Source organism: Giraffa tippelskirchi, chromosome 1 (genome assembly GCF_054371585.1).
Source record: "Giraffa tippelskirchi isolate mGirTip1 chromosome 1, T2T-mGirTip1v1.2.pri, whole genome shotgun sequence".
Taxonomy (NCBI): Eukaryota; Metazoa; Chordata; class Mammalia; order Artiodactyla; family Giraffidae; genus Giraffa; species Giraffa tippelskirchi.
The window spans coordinates 166,674,051-166,692,890 of record NC_137275.1 but is presented as its reverse complement, the minus strand read 5'-3'; the positions used below and the strand labels follow the sequence as shown (position 1 = coordinate 166,692,890).

The window sequence follows — 18,840 nt, the reverse complement described above, 5'->3', positions numbered from 1 at the left end:
TTGTTTCCAGGAGCTGGGAGAAACTGTCATTAAGAACATGCTCATACAAATCCTGCAGCACATCACCTTACTGAAGGTGAAAGAGAAACATGAAAATATTTTCTGCCACTTACAAACACCTACAACTTTTGCTTCCCATGAATGAAACAAAGAAGTTTGAGGAGTTTAGATATCAAACTTTTTTTTTCTTGAATCTATCGTTTGATATCAGATCCCATAGACAATGGATATTTGCTAGATGTGCGTAGTTTTTAATGATTCACATGCCAAACAAATGGGAGAAAATGCTTTAATTTTCCCAATATTCAGAATGCTACTTCATTCTAAAAGACTTGTTACTTATAAACAGCACTTTCTCCTCCTACATTTTATGTTCTGCTGAACGTTTCTTTATGTACCTCATTGGGTTACATAATCTCTGCCATGAGACAGGCAAGGGAAACTGCTCAACATTTTAACTGAATGTAATATTCAGGGTGCTGGAAAAGGAATCTTTACACAAAGACACATCTAGTGTCAAAGTAAACTTCTTATACAAATCTTAACAAAAGACAAATTTAATTTATAAGTGATTAGCTTGAATAAAACATTTAAAATTTTAAATAAGTTATGCTACTTTAATCGTCTTTTATCAATGGATTTAAATCCTTATACTATTGGCTTCCCCTGGTGGCTCAGAGGTTAAGCATCTGCCTCTGACGCGGGAGACCCGGGTTCGATCCCTGGGTTGGGAAGATTCCCTGGAGAAGGAAATAGCAACCCACTCCAGTATTCTTGTCTGGAGAATCCCATGGACGAAGGAGCCTGGTAGGCTACAGTCCATGGGGTCGCAAAGAGTCGGACACGACTGAGCGACTTCACTTCACTATTGGTCAAGTTTTGATATGCAGAGACAACAAAGTATATATACGTGATTTATACTCGTCAGAACACTCTCAATCTTGGTTTGGAGTTTGAAAGCTAGGCTTTCTAAAATGTCTAATGTAACCTAGAATTCTAATGTGATCTCAAATTCATGATACTCTAGGCCAGGCAAGTTGACTTCCTAGATAACATGCTCAGACCTTGTCTTAACTAGCAGTTTCTTAGTCTCTCAGGAGCTATCACTGTTTTGAATTAGTTTGGGCTTCTTTATTACTAAAGGTTTTCCTTCAGGCTTAAAGTCTTATTACCTGTACTTTGGTATTTGTACAACATTGCATTTCCTTCATTCTGCACTCACTGTTAGCTATTCTATGGCTGACTTCATCTGCTTCAGGGTGATAGAGAACAGCAGCTCCTCTCTAGCTCTCATCTCGAAGGCCTCTGAGTCACATACTACCAGTAGTAGCAGCATCACCATGAGCTTCCCTAACTTCAATGACTCCAAGACAGGATGGAGTTGCTGACCTTTGGGTCCATGTGTCTACATTCAACCATTCTTAGGTTGTTGTGTTATAAGTTCTCCAGAATTAAACACAAGATTTGCTACTAATACTGTTTCCTTTTACTTTTATTTTTAACTGAGTCTTTATATTTGAATAAAATATTTGTTTTTCTAGGATTTATAGTATGCAAATTCTTCTGGAGCCATAAAAATATTAAGACCATAAGCAATACACAAAAAGAGTGAAAATTCAAGAGCTATGTAAAATCACCTAGTTCAGAAGTTCTACAGCAAGTTATAGCATCTGGAAAATGTATGATAATTGATATGATCTTTTACATGCTGGCACATTCAGTGAAGATAAACATAAAGGATGCAGCACAACTTAAAGAGATTAAAATACAGATAATGGGTAAGGAACAAATATTTTCAAATATTTCCTTTGTTATAACGTGAATCTATTACAATTATATGGCTATATAAATACTTATTACCTATACTTCAAATTCTTTTAGGAAATAGTACTACAAGAGTAAAATGGAGTCTAGTAATAAAACCTCAAAATACCTTTATATTATAAAAAAAAAAAGACCTGTTGAAAATATTAAAAAAAAAATATTCAAAAAACTACAAATGTTGTGTTAGGTCCATTAACTAAAACTACATGGTTAACAGTGAATCAGCATCTAATTTCGATGGTAGGGGACAGGGTTAACTTATTCATGGAAATCTAGCATTGAATAGTACAAACAGTTGCCAAATTTCCCTATTGCTAATTTGGGCCAATGAGCATAAATTTTAAATTTTCTTTAGATGTGTTTCCTTTGGGGAAGAAATGCTAGAGAATACAAAGAAAAGGCTGGAAGACAGGAGAGAGGAAAATGTAGAGCTATTTTAAAAGGGGTTAACTATACCTAAAATGAATACTAAAAATTTGCTCTGAAAGAGCAATACAAAAATAAAAATTCTAAAAAGCTGACGTTAGTCTATCCTTACTTGAGGTTTTTAACCATTCAGTATTAAAAAGAAGCATCTTGAGCAAACTAAATTGCCCAAATTAAAACATTCAAAGCTGTTATTCTCAAATAAACAAATTACCCCATAGCTTGAGCTAAAAATCCACAAAAAAGTTGACAAAAATTTTCAACAGAAATGAACAGCAAAGGTTGTAACATATTTATTATTTAGACTAACCTTCCAAACTTTAATTAAAATTTCCTCCCAAAAAGGAAGAGGGAATACATTTAAGGAAGATGTCAGTACTGAACAGCTAAAAGGAAAATAAAGCAACAATGAACAAACGCATTCAAATAGCTCCTATATAAATTATCAAATTAAAATTCATAATTGTCAAAATAATAACACACATACTGATGCTAATTCTTATATTTAAAATGACCAGTTTTCTCTTTCAGGCAGCAATTACCCTCCAATATGGCCCTTACTCAGCTGAGCCAAAGGATGTGAGGAGGCAGCATCAGGATATACATAAAGCTGATAAAACAGAATCCCAACATTACAGAGGAAGGTATAGGACAGAAAAATGAGAAATAAAGTCCAGTGTCTTTTCGTGTAGACCCAAAATTTCAAAGGAATGAAATTATAAGTTATCAATCTAGTGATTTACTCATGATACTCAATTTAAGCCATTTCAGTAATCTCATGGGTCCAATTAAAAGGTTAGATGCGTTTAAAGATCCCCTGTGGTAAAAACTATTATTTTAGTAAATTAAATAGCAAATATCATTATCTTGTCAGTGGGAGATAGAATTTTGCAAAACAAACACCCTAGTCTCATTTTTGAACAGGATGCTATAAAAATGGTGTACTAAGGGAAGAAAGGGGAAAGGAATGATGAATCTACCTTTTCAATCTATCTGCCTCACAAGCCAGGGTGTAGCATGTAAGATGAAATTCTAGCCCACATGGAAGAATGGAAATTTTTTCTCTATTCCCCCTAATATTTATCTGGACGCTATTTGGAAAATCAGGAAATGAAGTAATATGATACTGATATTACTGGTGAGGTAATTAAGGAACTTAACTTACCATTTCTTGGGCTTTGATAATGGTTTGTACTTGCTGTATTTTACACGCCATTCAAGAACTTCTTTACAACGCTGACATACTCCATCATGAAGTTTTGCATTAATTTTCTTAAAAAGAAACAGAAAAACAAATTGAGAATTTCACTAGTGAGTCAAGATTACAAACCCCAACAGGCATATGAGAAATTTGTTTTTTTTAAACAGCAACCTAAATTTAACCTGCATAACATTTTATGGTGTACTATGTGTTTTTATGTACATCATCAATTTGGCTCTTTATGAAGGCAAAGATTCTTAAGTGGATGTAGCTCAGAATCATCTAGGGAACTTTTTAATTTCCTGGCAGGAGTATTTTAAGCACATCATTCCCACTGATTCTGATGCATATTCATTTTACAACTCAAACTATATAGTTAAGATATATGCACTTTACTGTATGTAAGTTACATGTCAAAAAAAGTAGAAGAAAATCCAATCATATTTTAAGCCTACTGTTTTGACAACTCAAGTCTTACTACTGAGAAATGAGAAATTAAACTGAGAAATTAGATAATCCTGAATTGTAGTCTGCAGGGAAGCGCAGAGACTAAGAAACTTGAGAAAGGAAAGCCAAGGAGAAGCAGCTGGAAGCAAGGAGATATTTAATTATTCAACTTAATCTTTCTATATTCTCATGTAAAGATGTCTTAGAAAAGTTACCTTGATAACCTGGTTTCTTCAAAACAGAAGATAAGTATGTGCATATGACTGGTAGAAAACAGGCTTTATGAGGAAAAATTTTTTTTCCTTATAATATTCTTCTCAAAACGTGTTGGGAAATAAGAAGGAAGGAAAACTTTTAAATGTGTCATGTGTTCTCAACAGCTTTGTATTTTGTAACACGTTCATTTGACTCAAGACCTAGACTACATTATTTTCACTGCTCTGAGAATTCTCTAACTGGTTTTGGTTGTGGAAGCCTGGTCTTTGCCTATTGTTGGAATAATGAATAAAGGATAGTTTAAGTTCTCGTTCTTTTTGCTTCTTTTCTTTTTTAAATTTTTCAAAAGGAGAAAAACAAAGCATTTCAAAAGATGCAGGTTCCTTGGAAGGTTATTTGAATACTGAGTTAAAAGCAAAATGTTTAGAAATCATCTGAAAGAAAACAAAACTTCTAAACAGTGCTTGATATTCTTTAATGCTCTAAACAAGAAGGTAAAATAATGACAAAACATTTATTCAAAGAGAAAATATTTCAAGCGTATTTTCAAAAAACCATAAATTGAGCTGTGAATACATTATGTTTGAATTTAATTCTGTGGTAAAAAACATATTCTATTACTTATGAATTGTGTATGGGTATTCTTCTCTTCCTGATCTTGATGAAGAGTCCCTGGGAAAATAAATCCTGCATGCCATTATATTCCCTCTTTTCTGTGGCTCATTGTTGCCAGAAAGAAGGAAATCTGCCTAATACCAAATTCCTCTTATCAACCTTGGCACCTAGTTATCGCATACAGGGTTTGTTAAGAAATACCCAGAACTAAGGTTCACATTTCATCTTTTACTCTCACTGCCCTCTGTTGCCTAGAATATCTTACCAAAAGCACCGTTTATATTTTTCTAACTCCAACAATAATAAAAAATAAACTAATGACGATCTATGATTATAGTATGCATGTGACGTAAACTTTCCAGCTAGCATATTCTCAGAATGCACACCATTTCATTACCTGCAATTTTATTATATACAACACATTTTACTTGTTAACTGGCAAGCATTCTTTGATTTCTCATTTGCTTCTGTATCCAATTTCTGACCAGTTCATCTTGATTTACAAAGCTGTGCATAGTTTAGAAACTGGTTTCTTTAGGGTGGATCGACAGATCGACAGTATAACAAAACAGGTCTTTGTGGGAACTTGTCCTGTGAGTGACGTGTGAAGCGGTATAAATGGAGATGTTGTACAGCATTCACATGACCAGCAGGCACTACTACAAAATTAAACTTGATTTTCATGTGTTAAGAAATCATTGAGAAAAGAAATGAATGAATAAATGAGAATGAATAATACTTCCATTTAAAAATACTACAGAAAGAAAACTGTGTACCTTGTTTTTGCTGTATTTTGCCAAACTAGAAAAAGTGAATTCCAGAGACCAAGTGAGGAAAGCTTAATCCTAGTTTTAAGGAATCACTCTGCCTGGAGCCAAGGGGGTGGCAATCTTACATTACTCACAACTGTGTTTACAACTAACCCTGCCCATTTTGGCAATTAATTTTAGCATGTCCCTTACAATAGAAAATAATAGGTTACTAAGGTTAAGATTTAAGCATGTTCAAATATAAAATCAAAACTTAGTTTTCTAAGTACAAAAACCCTTTAAAGATAATTTAGTTTAACAAGCTACTTCTCAGATCTTTAAAGGAAAAAAATCATCAGTGGAAGATTCCACTGGACTTAAGAATCCTAGCTAAAAAAAGAAAACCTTCTTTATCAATGAATACCTCTTTTAAAGTTAGAATAAACATCATAAACTTATGTATCAGAGGACACTCCTACGTCATATATATACATAAAGTCCTAAAAACCGTCTTAGCCATTATTAATTCCTACAACATATTTTATAGTGTTGTTTTAAACATTCTGCTGTCCAATGATGCATCAGTGGTAATATAAAACATTAATCACCAAAAAGAACTACGTAATGTGAAGACTTCAACTCCCAAGAAGGTAGCAAGTGCAAATTGTAAATATAACATCTGTATCAATATGCTGATGCTGAAGAATATTTTATAAAATATAAAGTATCATTCAGTAGAAGGAAGATACTATTGTGTATGAAGGGGATGAATTAGAATATCATTCAAGAGCAACTAATATAATTTTCATTAGGATTTTTTGTACATCATAATCCTTTCAGAAATGCTAAAGATAAAACAATGGCACATTTACTTCCCTTCATCAGTTGAAAAAAAAAGAAATTAAAAAATGAAATTCTCAAGAAAAATGCCAATTCTAACTGCAGCTAAATTTCCATTTCCATGGAACAGAATGACCTCGTTCTCTCCCCTGCCTTACACCAAAATAAGGTATTTGCTGCCAATATAGCTACAACCGTGTTACTCCATATTTAACTATATTTAAAAGTATATATATTTTAAAATTTTCTAGTAATACTCCTTTTATTCTAAATTTGGTTAGAGGATAAAGGATCTCTGAAATTAGTAGCAAGATATTATATGACTAATAATAATAAGTGTGAAAATCAGTATTTGGGGCTGTGACTTCCAAATCATAAGCTGTATTTTCTTAAATCCTTTTAATATGGCTAGAATATTGTTGAACATAAAGTATCTTACAAAATAAATATAACCAAAAAATAGATGAGGGAGTCAGATTAGGGGAAAAACTAGAGTTGGGAGGGAAAATCACAAAGTGCAGAAGTACAGCTGGGAAGTGCACCTGCTGGAGATAGGCCACAAGTGAGATGTGAATTTTCTAGTAGCCAAAAAAAAATGTTCTGCTCACTTACCTGATTCACGGTCCGTAACGTGCCAAAAATCCAGTTTCTCAGAAGCAGCACATCTTTTCTTATTATCAAAACCTGAAGTTTCATTTTCCCAGAAACGATGCCATACGATACAGTAAACAATGCTCTCAAAAAACATCCTTACACTACAAAGCATTTTTCACAGAGCTGTTTTCTATCCTAGTTCTCAAGTAGATAGTATTATATAGTGCAGTCTAGTAAAAAGTTATTTTCAGGTGAAAGTGAAGTCGCTCAGGCATGCCCAACTCTTTGGGACCCCATGGACTATACAGTCCATGGAATGTTCTAGGACAGAATACTGCTGTGGGTAGCCGTTCCCTTCTCCAGGGGATCTTCCCAACCCAGGGATTGAACCCAGATCTCCTGCATTGCAGGCAGGTTCTTTACAAGTATTTTTCAGGTATACAATGTAAATACAGATATCTGATACTCATAAGATCTATAGAAATGCACTGCAAATCATAAGGCCATCTTCAAAGAATACTTCCTTCCAAATGAGTTCTAAAAACACTCACCTCTATTGCAAAAAAAATTCAAACATACAGAAAAAATTAAAACAATACTAACGTATAATCACATACATTATCTAGAGACAACTGTTAACACTTTCCATCTTACCTATTCATTTTTCATGTGATACACTTAAATTGCAAATGTCAAGATTCTTCACCTCTCAATCATATATAGGCTAGAAATAAGACTTTCTCCTACTTAACCACAATACAGAAAACCACACCTCATAAAAATGAAAAATAACCAATACCATTGAATGTAGCCAGTCTACATTGAAATTTCCTCAATGATCCCTCACCGCCCCACACCCCAATCAGTATTCAAGTTCAGTTTGTTCTCTCTCTTTTGGTCTAGCGGGATCTCCCTCTTTTATCCTCCACAGTGATTTTTTTTTCAATTATTTAAAAAAAAATTTTTATTGGAATATAGTTGACTTACAATGTTGTGTAAGTTTCAGGTATACAGCAAAGTGAATCAGTTATACACTGACGTTTTTGAAAATACCAGGCACGTTATCTTCGGGAATATTCCACATTCTGTATTTGTCAGATTGTTTTATCTTGGTGTAATTACTCCTTGTTTTATGTGTTTTTATTTTCATTATCTTTTTTTTTTCATTATCTTAACAATGTTTTTCTAAGAGAAAACCTTTCAATTTCAATGAAGGACAATTTTTTTTTCTTTTTTTCTCTTATGGACAATGCTTTTAATGTCAAATCTAAGAAGTCTTTGAAGAATCATGATTTTCATCTATGTTTTCTTCTGGAAGTTCAGTAATTTTCGGCTTTACATTTAGTCTATGATCTGTTTTGAGTTCATTTTTGTACAAGGTACAAAATAGGGGTAGGAGGTTCTTTATAAATTATCTATGGGTGTCCAATTTCTAGCATCACTGAATTGTATTTTTATCTTTGTCAAAAGTTAAATATGTGTGTCTATTTTGGACTCAATATTCTATCATATTAATCTATGTCTACTTTACTTTGGTACCGCCCTGTCTTGATTACTGGAGCCTTAAGGTCTTGAAATCAGTGCTGTGCCTCCCCTAAATTTATTCTTTTTCAAAACTATCCAGCTACTCTACTTCCTTTCCTTAACTGTATACATTTTAACATCAATTTGTTAATTTCAAAAACAACAACAAAAAGCCTGTGATGACTGCAATTAGGATTATATTGAAACTATAAATAAATTTGGGGGAGAAGTGACATCTTAACAATATTAAATATTCTAATCCATCAACATTGCATTCCTGGGATAAACCTCACTTGTCTGAGGTGTATTATCCTTTTTATTTATTGGTGAATACAATATGCTAATTTTCCCTGATGATTTTTGTGTTTATGTTCAATGAGGAATACTGGTCCACAGTTGTTTATTTTAATAATATCTTTGTCTGGCTTCAGTGTTTAGTTCAGTTGCCAGAGGATTCAGGTACAAGGGTTAAAGGGACTTAAAATATAAGTAAAGATTTTCTGTATGTTAGAAGAATACTAGACTATTAAAAATCTTGTAGGGGCTTCCCTAATGGTCCAGTGGTTAAAAATATGACTGCTAACGCAGGGGGCACAGGTTCAAAACCTGGTCTGGGAGGATCCCACATGCCAAGGAGCAACAGAGCCTGTGCACCACAACTACCGGAGCCCACGAGCTGCAACTACTGAAGCCTGAGGACCCTACAGCCTATGCTCCACAAGAGAAGCCGCTGCAATAAGCCCACGTACCAAACTATTGAGTAGGCCCCTGCTCTCCACATCTAGAGAAAGCCCGCACCCTGAACCGAAGACCCAACGCAGCCAGAAATAAAAAAACAAATTCTGCAGAATAAGCTCAAGTCCTTATTTTTAAATAATCGTAAGTACAATTATATGTTTAAAAGTGGTTTTTTGGTCACAAACTGAGAAAAATTTTATCCTAACTAGATGAAATTAAATTACTTACAGCTGGCCTTTGGTTTATTATACTACATAACACTTTAGGAAATAGAATTTATCACTCAATAAATATGAATGGGGCAGGGGAAAAGACAGAGTTCAAACTTCACACAGAAATCTCTTTTGTATTCTGTCCAGCAGTCTGTAAATTTTGTTCATCTCCTTACCACTTGGTTTTGCAAATAGTCTTTTCCCTTTAATACTTTTTTCCCACTGTGTATGAACAATGGTATACTCTATTATATAAATTTCTTATGCCAAGAATTTATTACTTTCATTGATAAAAAATAACTTTACTGATCAGTTTTAAGATTTAAAACTATATGAGCATCTATATATAAATATTCAATTATAGAAATTTTTATAAAAATTTAAAAAAGGATAAATCTTATCCCTCAGAGATTCTACACTTTTCAGCATTTCAAGCATATATATTTACAGAAATTTGTATTTTTATGTACATGGTGTTTTATAACTTCTCATCAATTTTCTCTCATATTAGTATACTTTTAAAACATGTTTTTATTGACTGTATATTATATTCTTTCAGAGTAATACTTTCACTTAACCTATTTTCTGATAGTTTGCTTATTTCCAACTTCTGACTGAATACATATGGTTTTCAATGTATTATGTTATAAATATCAGAAAACTTCTAATGAACATGCAAATTCTCATCACATTGTATTTACACATAACAACTTTTGATCACACTTCAATAAAAGAGTAAAAATAACAGGAATTTTATCAGAGGTGAAAACTCATGGTAAAGAATAACTGTCCCCTTCTTAAATTAAGTATGGTACATAATTATTTGGACATTAAAGCAAACATTTCCTAGTACTGTCTATAAAAATTTCCTTTGTTTTCTTATCCTGGCAGTTAAAATTCTAAAAAGAACAGAAGACACTGGCACTTTTCTTTTCAAAAAGGGAATTAAATCCTTCTTGCCAGGAATTCCCTGTGGTTCAGTGGTTAGGACTCAGCACTTTCACTGCCATGGGCCTGGGTTCAATCCCTGGTCAGGGACTAAGACGCCACAACTGTGCGGCTCAGGCAAGAAAGAAAAAGAAAGTCATCCCTGCTACAATCAACAATACCACAATTACTAGAGATAGAACACTATTATATGATCCAAAATATTAATACCAACTTCTAGTCACTTAAAATTTTCAAACATACAAACTATTTCAGTGTGATAAGCAATAGTTTGATCTATTACTCTCAGAAATACCTTATTTGGAAAAGTTACTGAGTCTTACTATTTTTATGTTTTTTATTATTTCACAAAATGAACTAGTCATATAAATAGACCAGAAATACTTCTGAAGTGAGTTCTAGTAATAAAATTCGTTTCTCATTTAAGGAAAAATAGAAAACCAAAGTTACTACAGGCTTACTTCTTTTTAAGAAACGACACTGGTTCAATGCAACCTAAGAGATTAGCTCTCAACATTTATAAGCAAACTATAACTTTAAAATTCTAAAATATTTGATATAAATACATATGGACATCAAATACATAAACATTTCAGTTACCAATATTTCATTTTTCACAATATAAAATTCCAATTAAGAGATACGTAGGGGATAAAGTGAGGCATATTTCTACTATACACTAAAATAATTATTTTTTTCCTCGAAGTCTAGTTCATCTTCGTCTCCTTCACACTATATTGATCTAAGCCCCTAAAACACCAATACCAACCGGAGAATTAAAAATATATAGTAAAAATACTCAAATTCTCCTCTTGTTCAATATATTTACAATATTAGCTTTTCTAGTCAGGAAACAATATTGGATTCCCTTGCTCCCTTTTTTTTTTAACTGCTGAAACCTATAACAAACGACATCTGCAAAAACAAACAATTGCATTTTCATCCAAAGACTGAATATAAAATGGGCCCTGATCATCCTAAACAGAGGACTATTCTCTCAAAATGTGGGTAGAGCTATTGTCTGTTGCAATTATACACAGAGGGTCTATGTACAAACTACCTATTGATTTATTTCAGTAGTCATGCAAACTACTCAGATTCTCACTGACAAGCTTAATGCAAACAGACACTTAAATGGAGCCACACCTGCCTACAGGCAGAAACATGCTATTGCAGTACCTTCTGGCAGTAGCAAAATCTATTAAGAAAGCCGTTTCTTTTTTCCAAAGTATATTTCACTCATTTACTTTTAAGTAAAAATTAAAATAAGTTGGTGCTGTGAATTTTAACAAGCAAATATTTCTGAAGGATTTGAACAACCAAATCATTGCACTGATAAACCAATCACATCTTTTAAAAGGTGTGGGCAGTTGGAACGAAGAGCACTCTGGTATAAAGATTTTTAATTCTCTCCATATTGTACTAAAAGGCACAATTCAGGAGGATATGTTATGAATGTTTAAAAAAAATTTTATAGGACTCACAATGCAACACTAAGAACAAATTATAAGCAGAACATAGACTAATCTCCCGAGGACAAGAGAAATTTTGCCCTACAACAATTAAAACATTGGGAACTTAGTATTTTAAGATAATGTACATTTAATTATCTTTAAGCCATCTTCATTAACTACAGGACATTTTTATTAAATAAATAACCCAAAAATAACTTCTCTAAAGTGGAAATGGCTTTACTGTCAGAGTAGTTTTACAGAGGTAAGTTTTTTCTCTCAAAATTTTGCTCTAAATGGTCAAAACGTCAATGGTTTTATCCAGGAATAATTTTTATCTTTCCTGAAAAAAAAGACTCACCTTACAAAGTAGGATTGTACTTCAAACTTCATTTGCTCCTTCCCAAGATCCTTTGCTAATACTTTTTCCTCTGATTACCCCTTAAAATGATCCATTCCTCAATATTTAGTCATCAACTCACTGACCTGCCTTCTCTGTCTCTTTCTCTTCTTCAACTTAGATGTCTGTGCAGTGCTCCTTTCTTTCCACACTGTGTGTGTGTGTGTGTGTGTGTGTGTGTGTGTGTGTGTTACTCGCTCAGTCATGTCCAACTCTTTGTGACCTCATGGACTGTAGCCTGCCAGGCTCCTCTGTCTATGAAATTCTCCAAGCAAGAATAGTAGGGTGAGTAGCCATTCCCTTCTCCAGGGGATCTTCCTGATCCAGGATTGAACCTGGGCCTCCTGCACTGCAGATTCTTTACTGTCTAAGCCACTAGGGAATCCCTTCCATACTCATCACTCACGGTCAACATAACCTATAACTACAGCTTCAGTAATGAGCTCAATGAAGATTACTTCTAAAACAACGCAAAATCCTAATGCTTCTCTGGAGGTCCTGATATATCAGACTGCATTGAAGACATCCATTTTCCTCCTCATGGAAATCACTGAAACACCTCAAATCCATGGACTGAATCAAAATCACTATTTTAGCAGTAAAATCTGTTTCTCCTTTGTTCCAAATGTCATCTTAAACTCTTCTTGTAGTCTCAAGTATAAAGTCTCAGGTCATCTTTAACTCCTCCCTCTCCTACCAAAATGCCAATATTGACAAAATCAATTTTTCCACAATGTCCCCAACTTTGTCTTCTACTTTATATCCCCCCTACTTCTGTATATCAGGTCCTCATTTCTATCTGTACTGCTAAAGCAGCCTCCCAAATGGAAAATGGATTAGAAACTTAAAAAGATAAACGGAGACCAAGCTGTCAACAGTTATGTCTAACAGATATCTGTCCATATGCCTCCTCTGGTCAGAAACTTACATTCCTTAAGGCATTCCTAAGACTGAAATTAAGACCTTGCCACAATATGATCTCTACTTTCCTTTCTGGTCCTATCACCTGTCTTTCTTGCCTGTGCATTTGGGCACTCCCAAGTAAACAAATCTGGCAGATACCACAATCTGCCTCCTCCTGTGGCTTTGCTCTGTTTTTGCACCATACTCGCATGTCGAAGTTCAATTCTTCATTCAAATCTAGGTTTGTGTTCCAAACAACCCTCCAAAATCCCATGTAGTATTTTTCATCTCATTCAAGATGTACACAAGACCTAAAATGGCCAGGCATATATCAGATATAGGGGTATAAGAGAGAAGTAAAGTCTTCATCCTTGAGCTGGTAAGCAGTCAAACAGAGAGATGGCTTTGGCATTGTGGAAATTATAACAAAGACAGACAAAGGGTACTTTGGGATCATCCTCTACCTTACAAAGGCCAAGTGCCGCTGCAAGGGAAGGACACATGGAAGTATGAGAAAGTATACGGCCCTTTGGGAAAACTGCGAGCAGTTAAGAAGAGACAAACAACAGGGTGTGAGGAGAATGGAAGGAATGAGCTAAATTATAAGAGAACATGTTTGCCAATTAAAGAATTTTGAGTACTAAACAGGAAAGGAATCTGAATGAATAAGAGCCTAAAATTCCATGGGCGGAGGAACTCGGTAGGCTGCAGTCCATGGGGTCGCTAAGAGTTGGACACGACTGAGCGACTTCACTTTCACTTTTCACTTTCATGCATTGGAGAAGGAAATGGCAACCCACTCCAGTGTTCTTGCCTGGAGAATCCCAGGGATGGGGTAGCCTGGTGGGCTTGCCGTCTATGGGGTCGCACAGAGTCGGACATGACTGAAGCAACTTAGCAGCAGCAGCAGCAGCAGAGGGAAGTATGGGGATCCGTAAGGAAGCTGCTGTAGTAGAAAAATAATATACTAAAACACTAAATCTGGCTGTAGCAGTGGGGACAGAAAGATGGGTATAGTCATGGGAGATAATAAAGACAAAAAAATGATCTAGGTTCAGTAAGTAGTTAGAGAAATGATTACCAAAATAGAGTTAGGGCAAAGCCAAGACTTTAGGGAAAAATGGCTTTTAAGTCCATTCTCAAACTCTAAGGTACATAAGACCCAACCCGAAAGCATATTAAAAATCAGATTTCCAGGCCCCACTACTCCCTGAGATTGTGATTTGTAACTCAGGAGCTTCTGTTGCATAGACCACAACACGAGAACCGGTGGTAAAGTGATAGGGAATGCTCTAGAGCAAAAAAAGAGCTCAGACAATAGCCTCCTGTGATAGCAGCCCCTCCCACCTTCCTCAGATAGACCTAATGTACAAATGAGGAGAGTATGATCACTGGAAAGCTAGTCATACAGACAAGCCTATCAATCTGAGTATCAAATACAGGGGAAGGTAATTAACAGAACACCATGTGGTCTGAAGACCATGTACGTCAGAATCTCCTGTGAGCTGCTGCTGCTGCTAAGTCGTTTCAGTCGTGCCCAACTCTGTGCGACCCCATAGACGGCAGCCCACCTGGCTCCTCTGTCCCTGGGATTCTCCAGGCAAGAATACTGAAGTGGGTTGCCATTTCCTTCTCCAATGCATGCATGCATGCTAAGTTGCTTCAGTCGTGTCCGCCTCTGTGAGAGCCTATGGACAGCAGCCCACTAGGCTCCTTCGCCCACAGGATTCTCCAGGCAAGAACACTAGAGTGGGTTGCCATTTCCTTCTCCCTCCGGTGAGCTACTTATTTAGAATGATGATTCTTAGACTCAATCCCAAGATCTATTGATCAGTAAATTCTGCATTTTATACAACTCTCCAGATGATTCTTAACCATGTCAAAGGTTAAGAACCATAGACAGCTGAAGCAAGTTGACATTTCCAGAGAGAAGAACATGTTCTCAACCTCACCTTTGCTACTAGGAGTACTACTAGTAAGCGGATGATATGCTTTTCCTTAGAAAAAAAGTTGATCACTATAGTTGAAACACCGCTGGTTACTGTAAGTGAGAACAATAATATTTATATAGTATCATCTTAACATTCACAGTTAATCATATCATTTCCTCAAGACATCAGGGGAAAAACAGTTTTATTTCTATTTTACAGACGAAGAGAAAAATCCAAACAGGTTTAACAACCTGCCTACACTTACATACCTACAAAGTCATATAACCAGGGCTCAAGACCACACCCTCTGACTCCAAATTCTATATTTTGCTCCATCATTCTATACTGTCTCTCTTTTAGAATCTCAGTCTGATTTCTAGTTTCTCCATTGAGAACATCTCTATACTGCGAAGATGCACTTTGATTTCCAACCAAGCAACTTAAAAGAAACCTTTGAAACATACAGTATTGACTAGACTATTTGTATACTAGAGTAATGTATCAAGTATCTGAGTCTCCAGAATAGCCTCAGAACTGACAGAAAAAGCTATGTTAGAGACACAAATCCAGAATCCAGAAGACCTATTATTTAAGAAGCTTTTCCAAATTCAAAAGACATCATAATAACAAAAGACATCATACCAAATGTAATTTATCCTAGATTCTCAGTGTGTATGTTTAAAGTCTCTTAATTCAGACACGGTTCACACTGCTACCGCACTGTATAGAAACCATCTGTTTTCTACTCTGACTTCCTCATGGTCAGGAAAAATAGAATTTATAGAAATAGTTTCTGGCCTTTATTGCTGTTTCTGGAATTTAAGCCAGATCTAAACATGCTGAAAGCTGAGAAATTCTTCTTCGCTCTTCCTTGTGTTCTAAACCTGCCTTAGGTATTAACAAAATTTAAACATCAGACCAAATCTCAATTAGCTATGGAATCTAAGATTAGGAACATGCTGGCAAATCTGAGTAATTTCTAGATCAGTGATTATCAACTTTTGTTTCTCCCACCACTATTCACATTTCCATGTTACTCTCATCATCAAATACAGAAAATAGTACAACTTAATTAACAGGAAAGTAATGAGTATTTTGGGGAAGGACAGGGAAAAGAGATCCTGATATATTCTTTTCCAACAGAGGATGTCTCTATCAGAACTAGAGGAGACACAGCTAAATACGTGTATTTCTATCCTCTCAAGAAATCTACTATACTTATCATTTAACTCCCTGCTTGGCTGTTTATAGTTCTGGTCAATGTTCTTTTGCTTACACAAGTCCTTGAGTGATTTTATATCTATGGGATATGTCTGCACTTTGGTCAGGTGTCTAGACAAAAGCATGCTTCAGGAAAAGCTATTTATCTATGTGGTTTACTATAAAACAGGTCTTTTTTGGTTTTCATTATAGAAATAATAGCAAACTAAATATTTTTTACATAAAAGACTGCTATCATAAATCTATAAACCACACATCTAATCCTTTATAAAAATTCTCCCTGCTACTATTCTTAGAACATTCTTGTGGTTAGGGGCAGGCATAATTATCTTCACTTTGCAGATGAGAAACCTGAGGCTCAGAGAATTAAGAGATTTGCTTGAGGTCACACAATTAATCAGGACAGCAGAGGCAGAACCCATAAAAAGACGCCTTTTATTTGAGGGCATTCTATTAAAGTTAGCAGAAGAAAGTGTTCCCCTATAGCTTTCAAGGTTTTCTAAATAGTAAAGAAAAAAAAAAGTAAAAGCACAAAATTTTGCTATATTTGTCTACATTTTTGTCCTATGTTTTGACTCAAATTCTAACACTGGTATATTGCTTTGCAAATAGGGCCAAACCTGCTGGCTTGTTCCTAAGGAACCTTGCAGTATTATACATCATTTGTTTAAAAGGCACAAAAAATTCCTAAGTTATAAACATTCATTTAGGAAAGAAAATATTATCTTTGCTAAGCTATGTTCTAAAAGAGGAGGATTTACTTTTCTACCTTGTTCTTCACGGATTCTCAGTACACTGAACCCTAAATAATAAAAGGTAAACTAAGTAGTGCGCTACATGGGCCAACTATGCACAATCCAATTGGAATGCAAAAAGCCCTAGTCAATCAGCAATCGCCTAGTGTCATGAGGCAACACATGTGTTTTTATAAGCACTCATTAAAAGTTAGTTACAATTTGAGATCCTGTCCAACCGGTATGGTATGCCCCAAGTTAGTGATCTTAAAAGAGACAAAACTACTAACCAACAATTGTTTAACATGTATTAAACAAAAAAGAACAATGATATTAATTTCCTTCTAATAGCATATTTTAGTTAGGAATTTATGGATTTAACTCTTCCAAGCATAATTGGCAGTGGCCCCAAACCAAATGATTTTATCTTTCAAAATAAATCAGCATTATACATCATTTACTTGGGGACAGGATACAAGGGCAATTGCCTTACTGAAGCTAGTTAACTTCTTCAAAGACAGTTGCCTTGTTCTGGTCACATTAGAATGTCATAAGAATAATCTGTACATGATGACGATTGAGGAGTCAAGTCACATCAGGAAAAAATTAGGTTTGTGCCATGATTCATTTAGTCCAGCTATTCACATGTGACTTACCTAACTTCAGTTGAGAGCATTTTCTCATTCTTAAAAAGAAAGATATTTTTTATGACAAGAACATAACAAGCTAAGGGAAGTCACCTACAACAAAACACTAATACATTTTATTTCTATAGTTTTTTTTTTTTTAATCTGAAGTTGTCCTATAGTTCTTATTTAATTCTCACATCAGCCCTGTGTGGAAGGAAGAAAGTGGTATTGCTATTTATTGTTATTCTAATTTATACAGCATTGATATAACTTATCCATGGTAACAGAGTGACTCTATAGCTACACAGGGAGGAATCCGAAGAGTCTACTCCTGTGTTGCCCTGACTCCAAATTTAGGACTCTTCCAAACAGTCAAATTATAAAATGCATCACAGCTTAGAAGTAACTACAGGATGTATCATGACCATCTCTTGCTGTCTACAGGAACAATTTGAAAAAAAAGTATGAGCTAGTGTGTACTCAGTACTGTGCTAGGCAACACAAGGATTCAGATTTACAATACACAGTTCTTTCCTCATAGTGCTTCAAATCTAGTTGGAGGCAAAAGTAAAAAAGTAAAGGGCATGACATAAATCTGAATAGTAAGCAATATACTGTTAAGAATTAAAACAGTGTTTAAAATAAGAGATTAACTGCAAGCTTCTTCAAACTGGGCTTTTGGAAGGATTGAGACTGAGGGATGGGGCTTCCCAGGTGGCACTAGTGGTAAAGAACCTGCTTGCAGATGCAGGAGACATAAGAGATGTGGGTTCAATCCCTGGATCAGGAAGATTCCATGAAGGAGGGGATGGCAACCCACTCCAGTATTCTTGCTTAGAGAATCCCATGGACAGAAGAGCCTACAGTCCATAGAGTTGCAACGAGTCAGACACAAATGAAGCGACTTAGGACACAGCACACACAGGCTGAGAGGTGGGGGAGTCATCAGAGATTCAAGGCTGACTGGTAGCCTTGCAGATTCGAAAACTCTATTGTTTCATTCAGTTCCAACCCAACAGGACAAAGAAAGGAAGATATATATCCCTACTACTTATGACAAATTTGCAAAGGTGTTACAGAAAAGACATCTTATGTTTTCAAAGACCATTGCTAATCTTGTAAAATAAGTCCTCAAAAGGTGGCAGTTCAAAGTCTAACGTGACACACAGGCTTGATTTAAAACAACAGCAACTCATCTTCTTTCATCCCTTCTTTGTACTTCTACCAGTTGAGTATT

At 35.1% G+C, this 18,840-nt stretch overlaps 1 protein-coding gene across 6 annotated transcripts in view; it reads right to left on the bottom strand.

The window, feature by feature from the left end:
- Positions 1-18,840, bottom strand: part of C1H9orf85 (chromosome 1 C9orf85 homolog) — a 242,269-nt gene that overhangs the window by 207,479 nt on the left and 15,950 nt on the right. For 4 of the 6 annotated variants that reach the window (XR_014058055.1, XR_014058051.1, XM_081505321.1 and 1 more), the window contains exon 2: positions 3,416-3,522. Coding sequence is in view for 4 of the 6 variants with exons in the window: in XM_081505321.1 (XP_081361447.1) it covers positions 3,416-3,522 (107 nt within the window). In the remaining 2 variants the exon portion in view is untranslated. Of the gene's footprint in view, positions 1-2,560; positions 2,637-3,415; positions 3,523-18,840 lie in introns of all 6 variants that reach the window. The other 2 variants (XM_081505302.1, XM_081505312.1) reach the window with 1 other exon arrangement.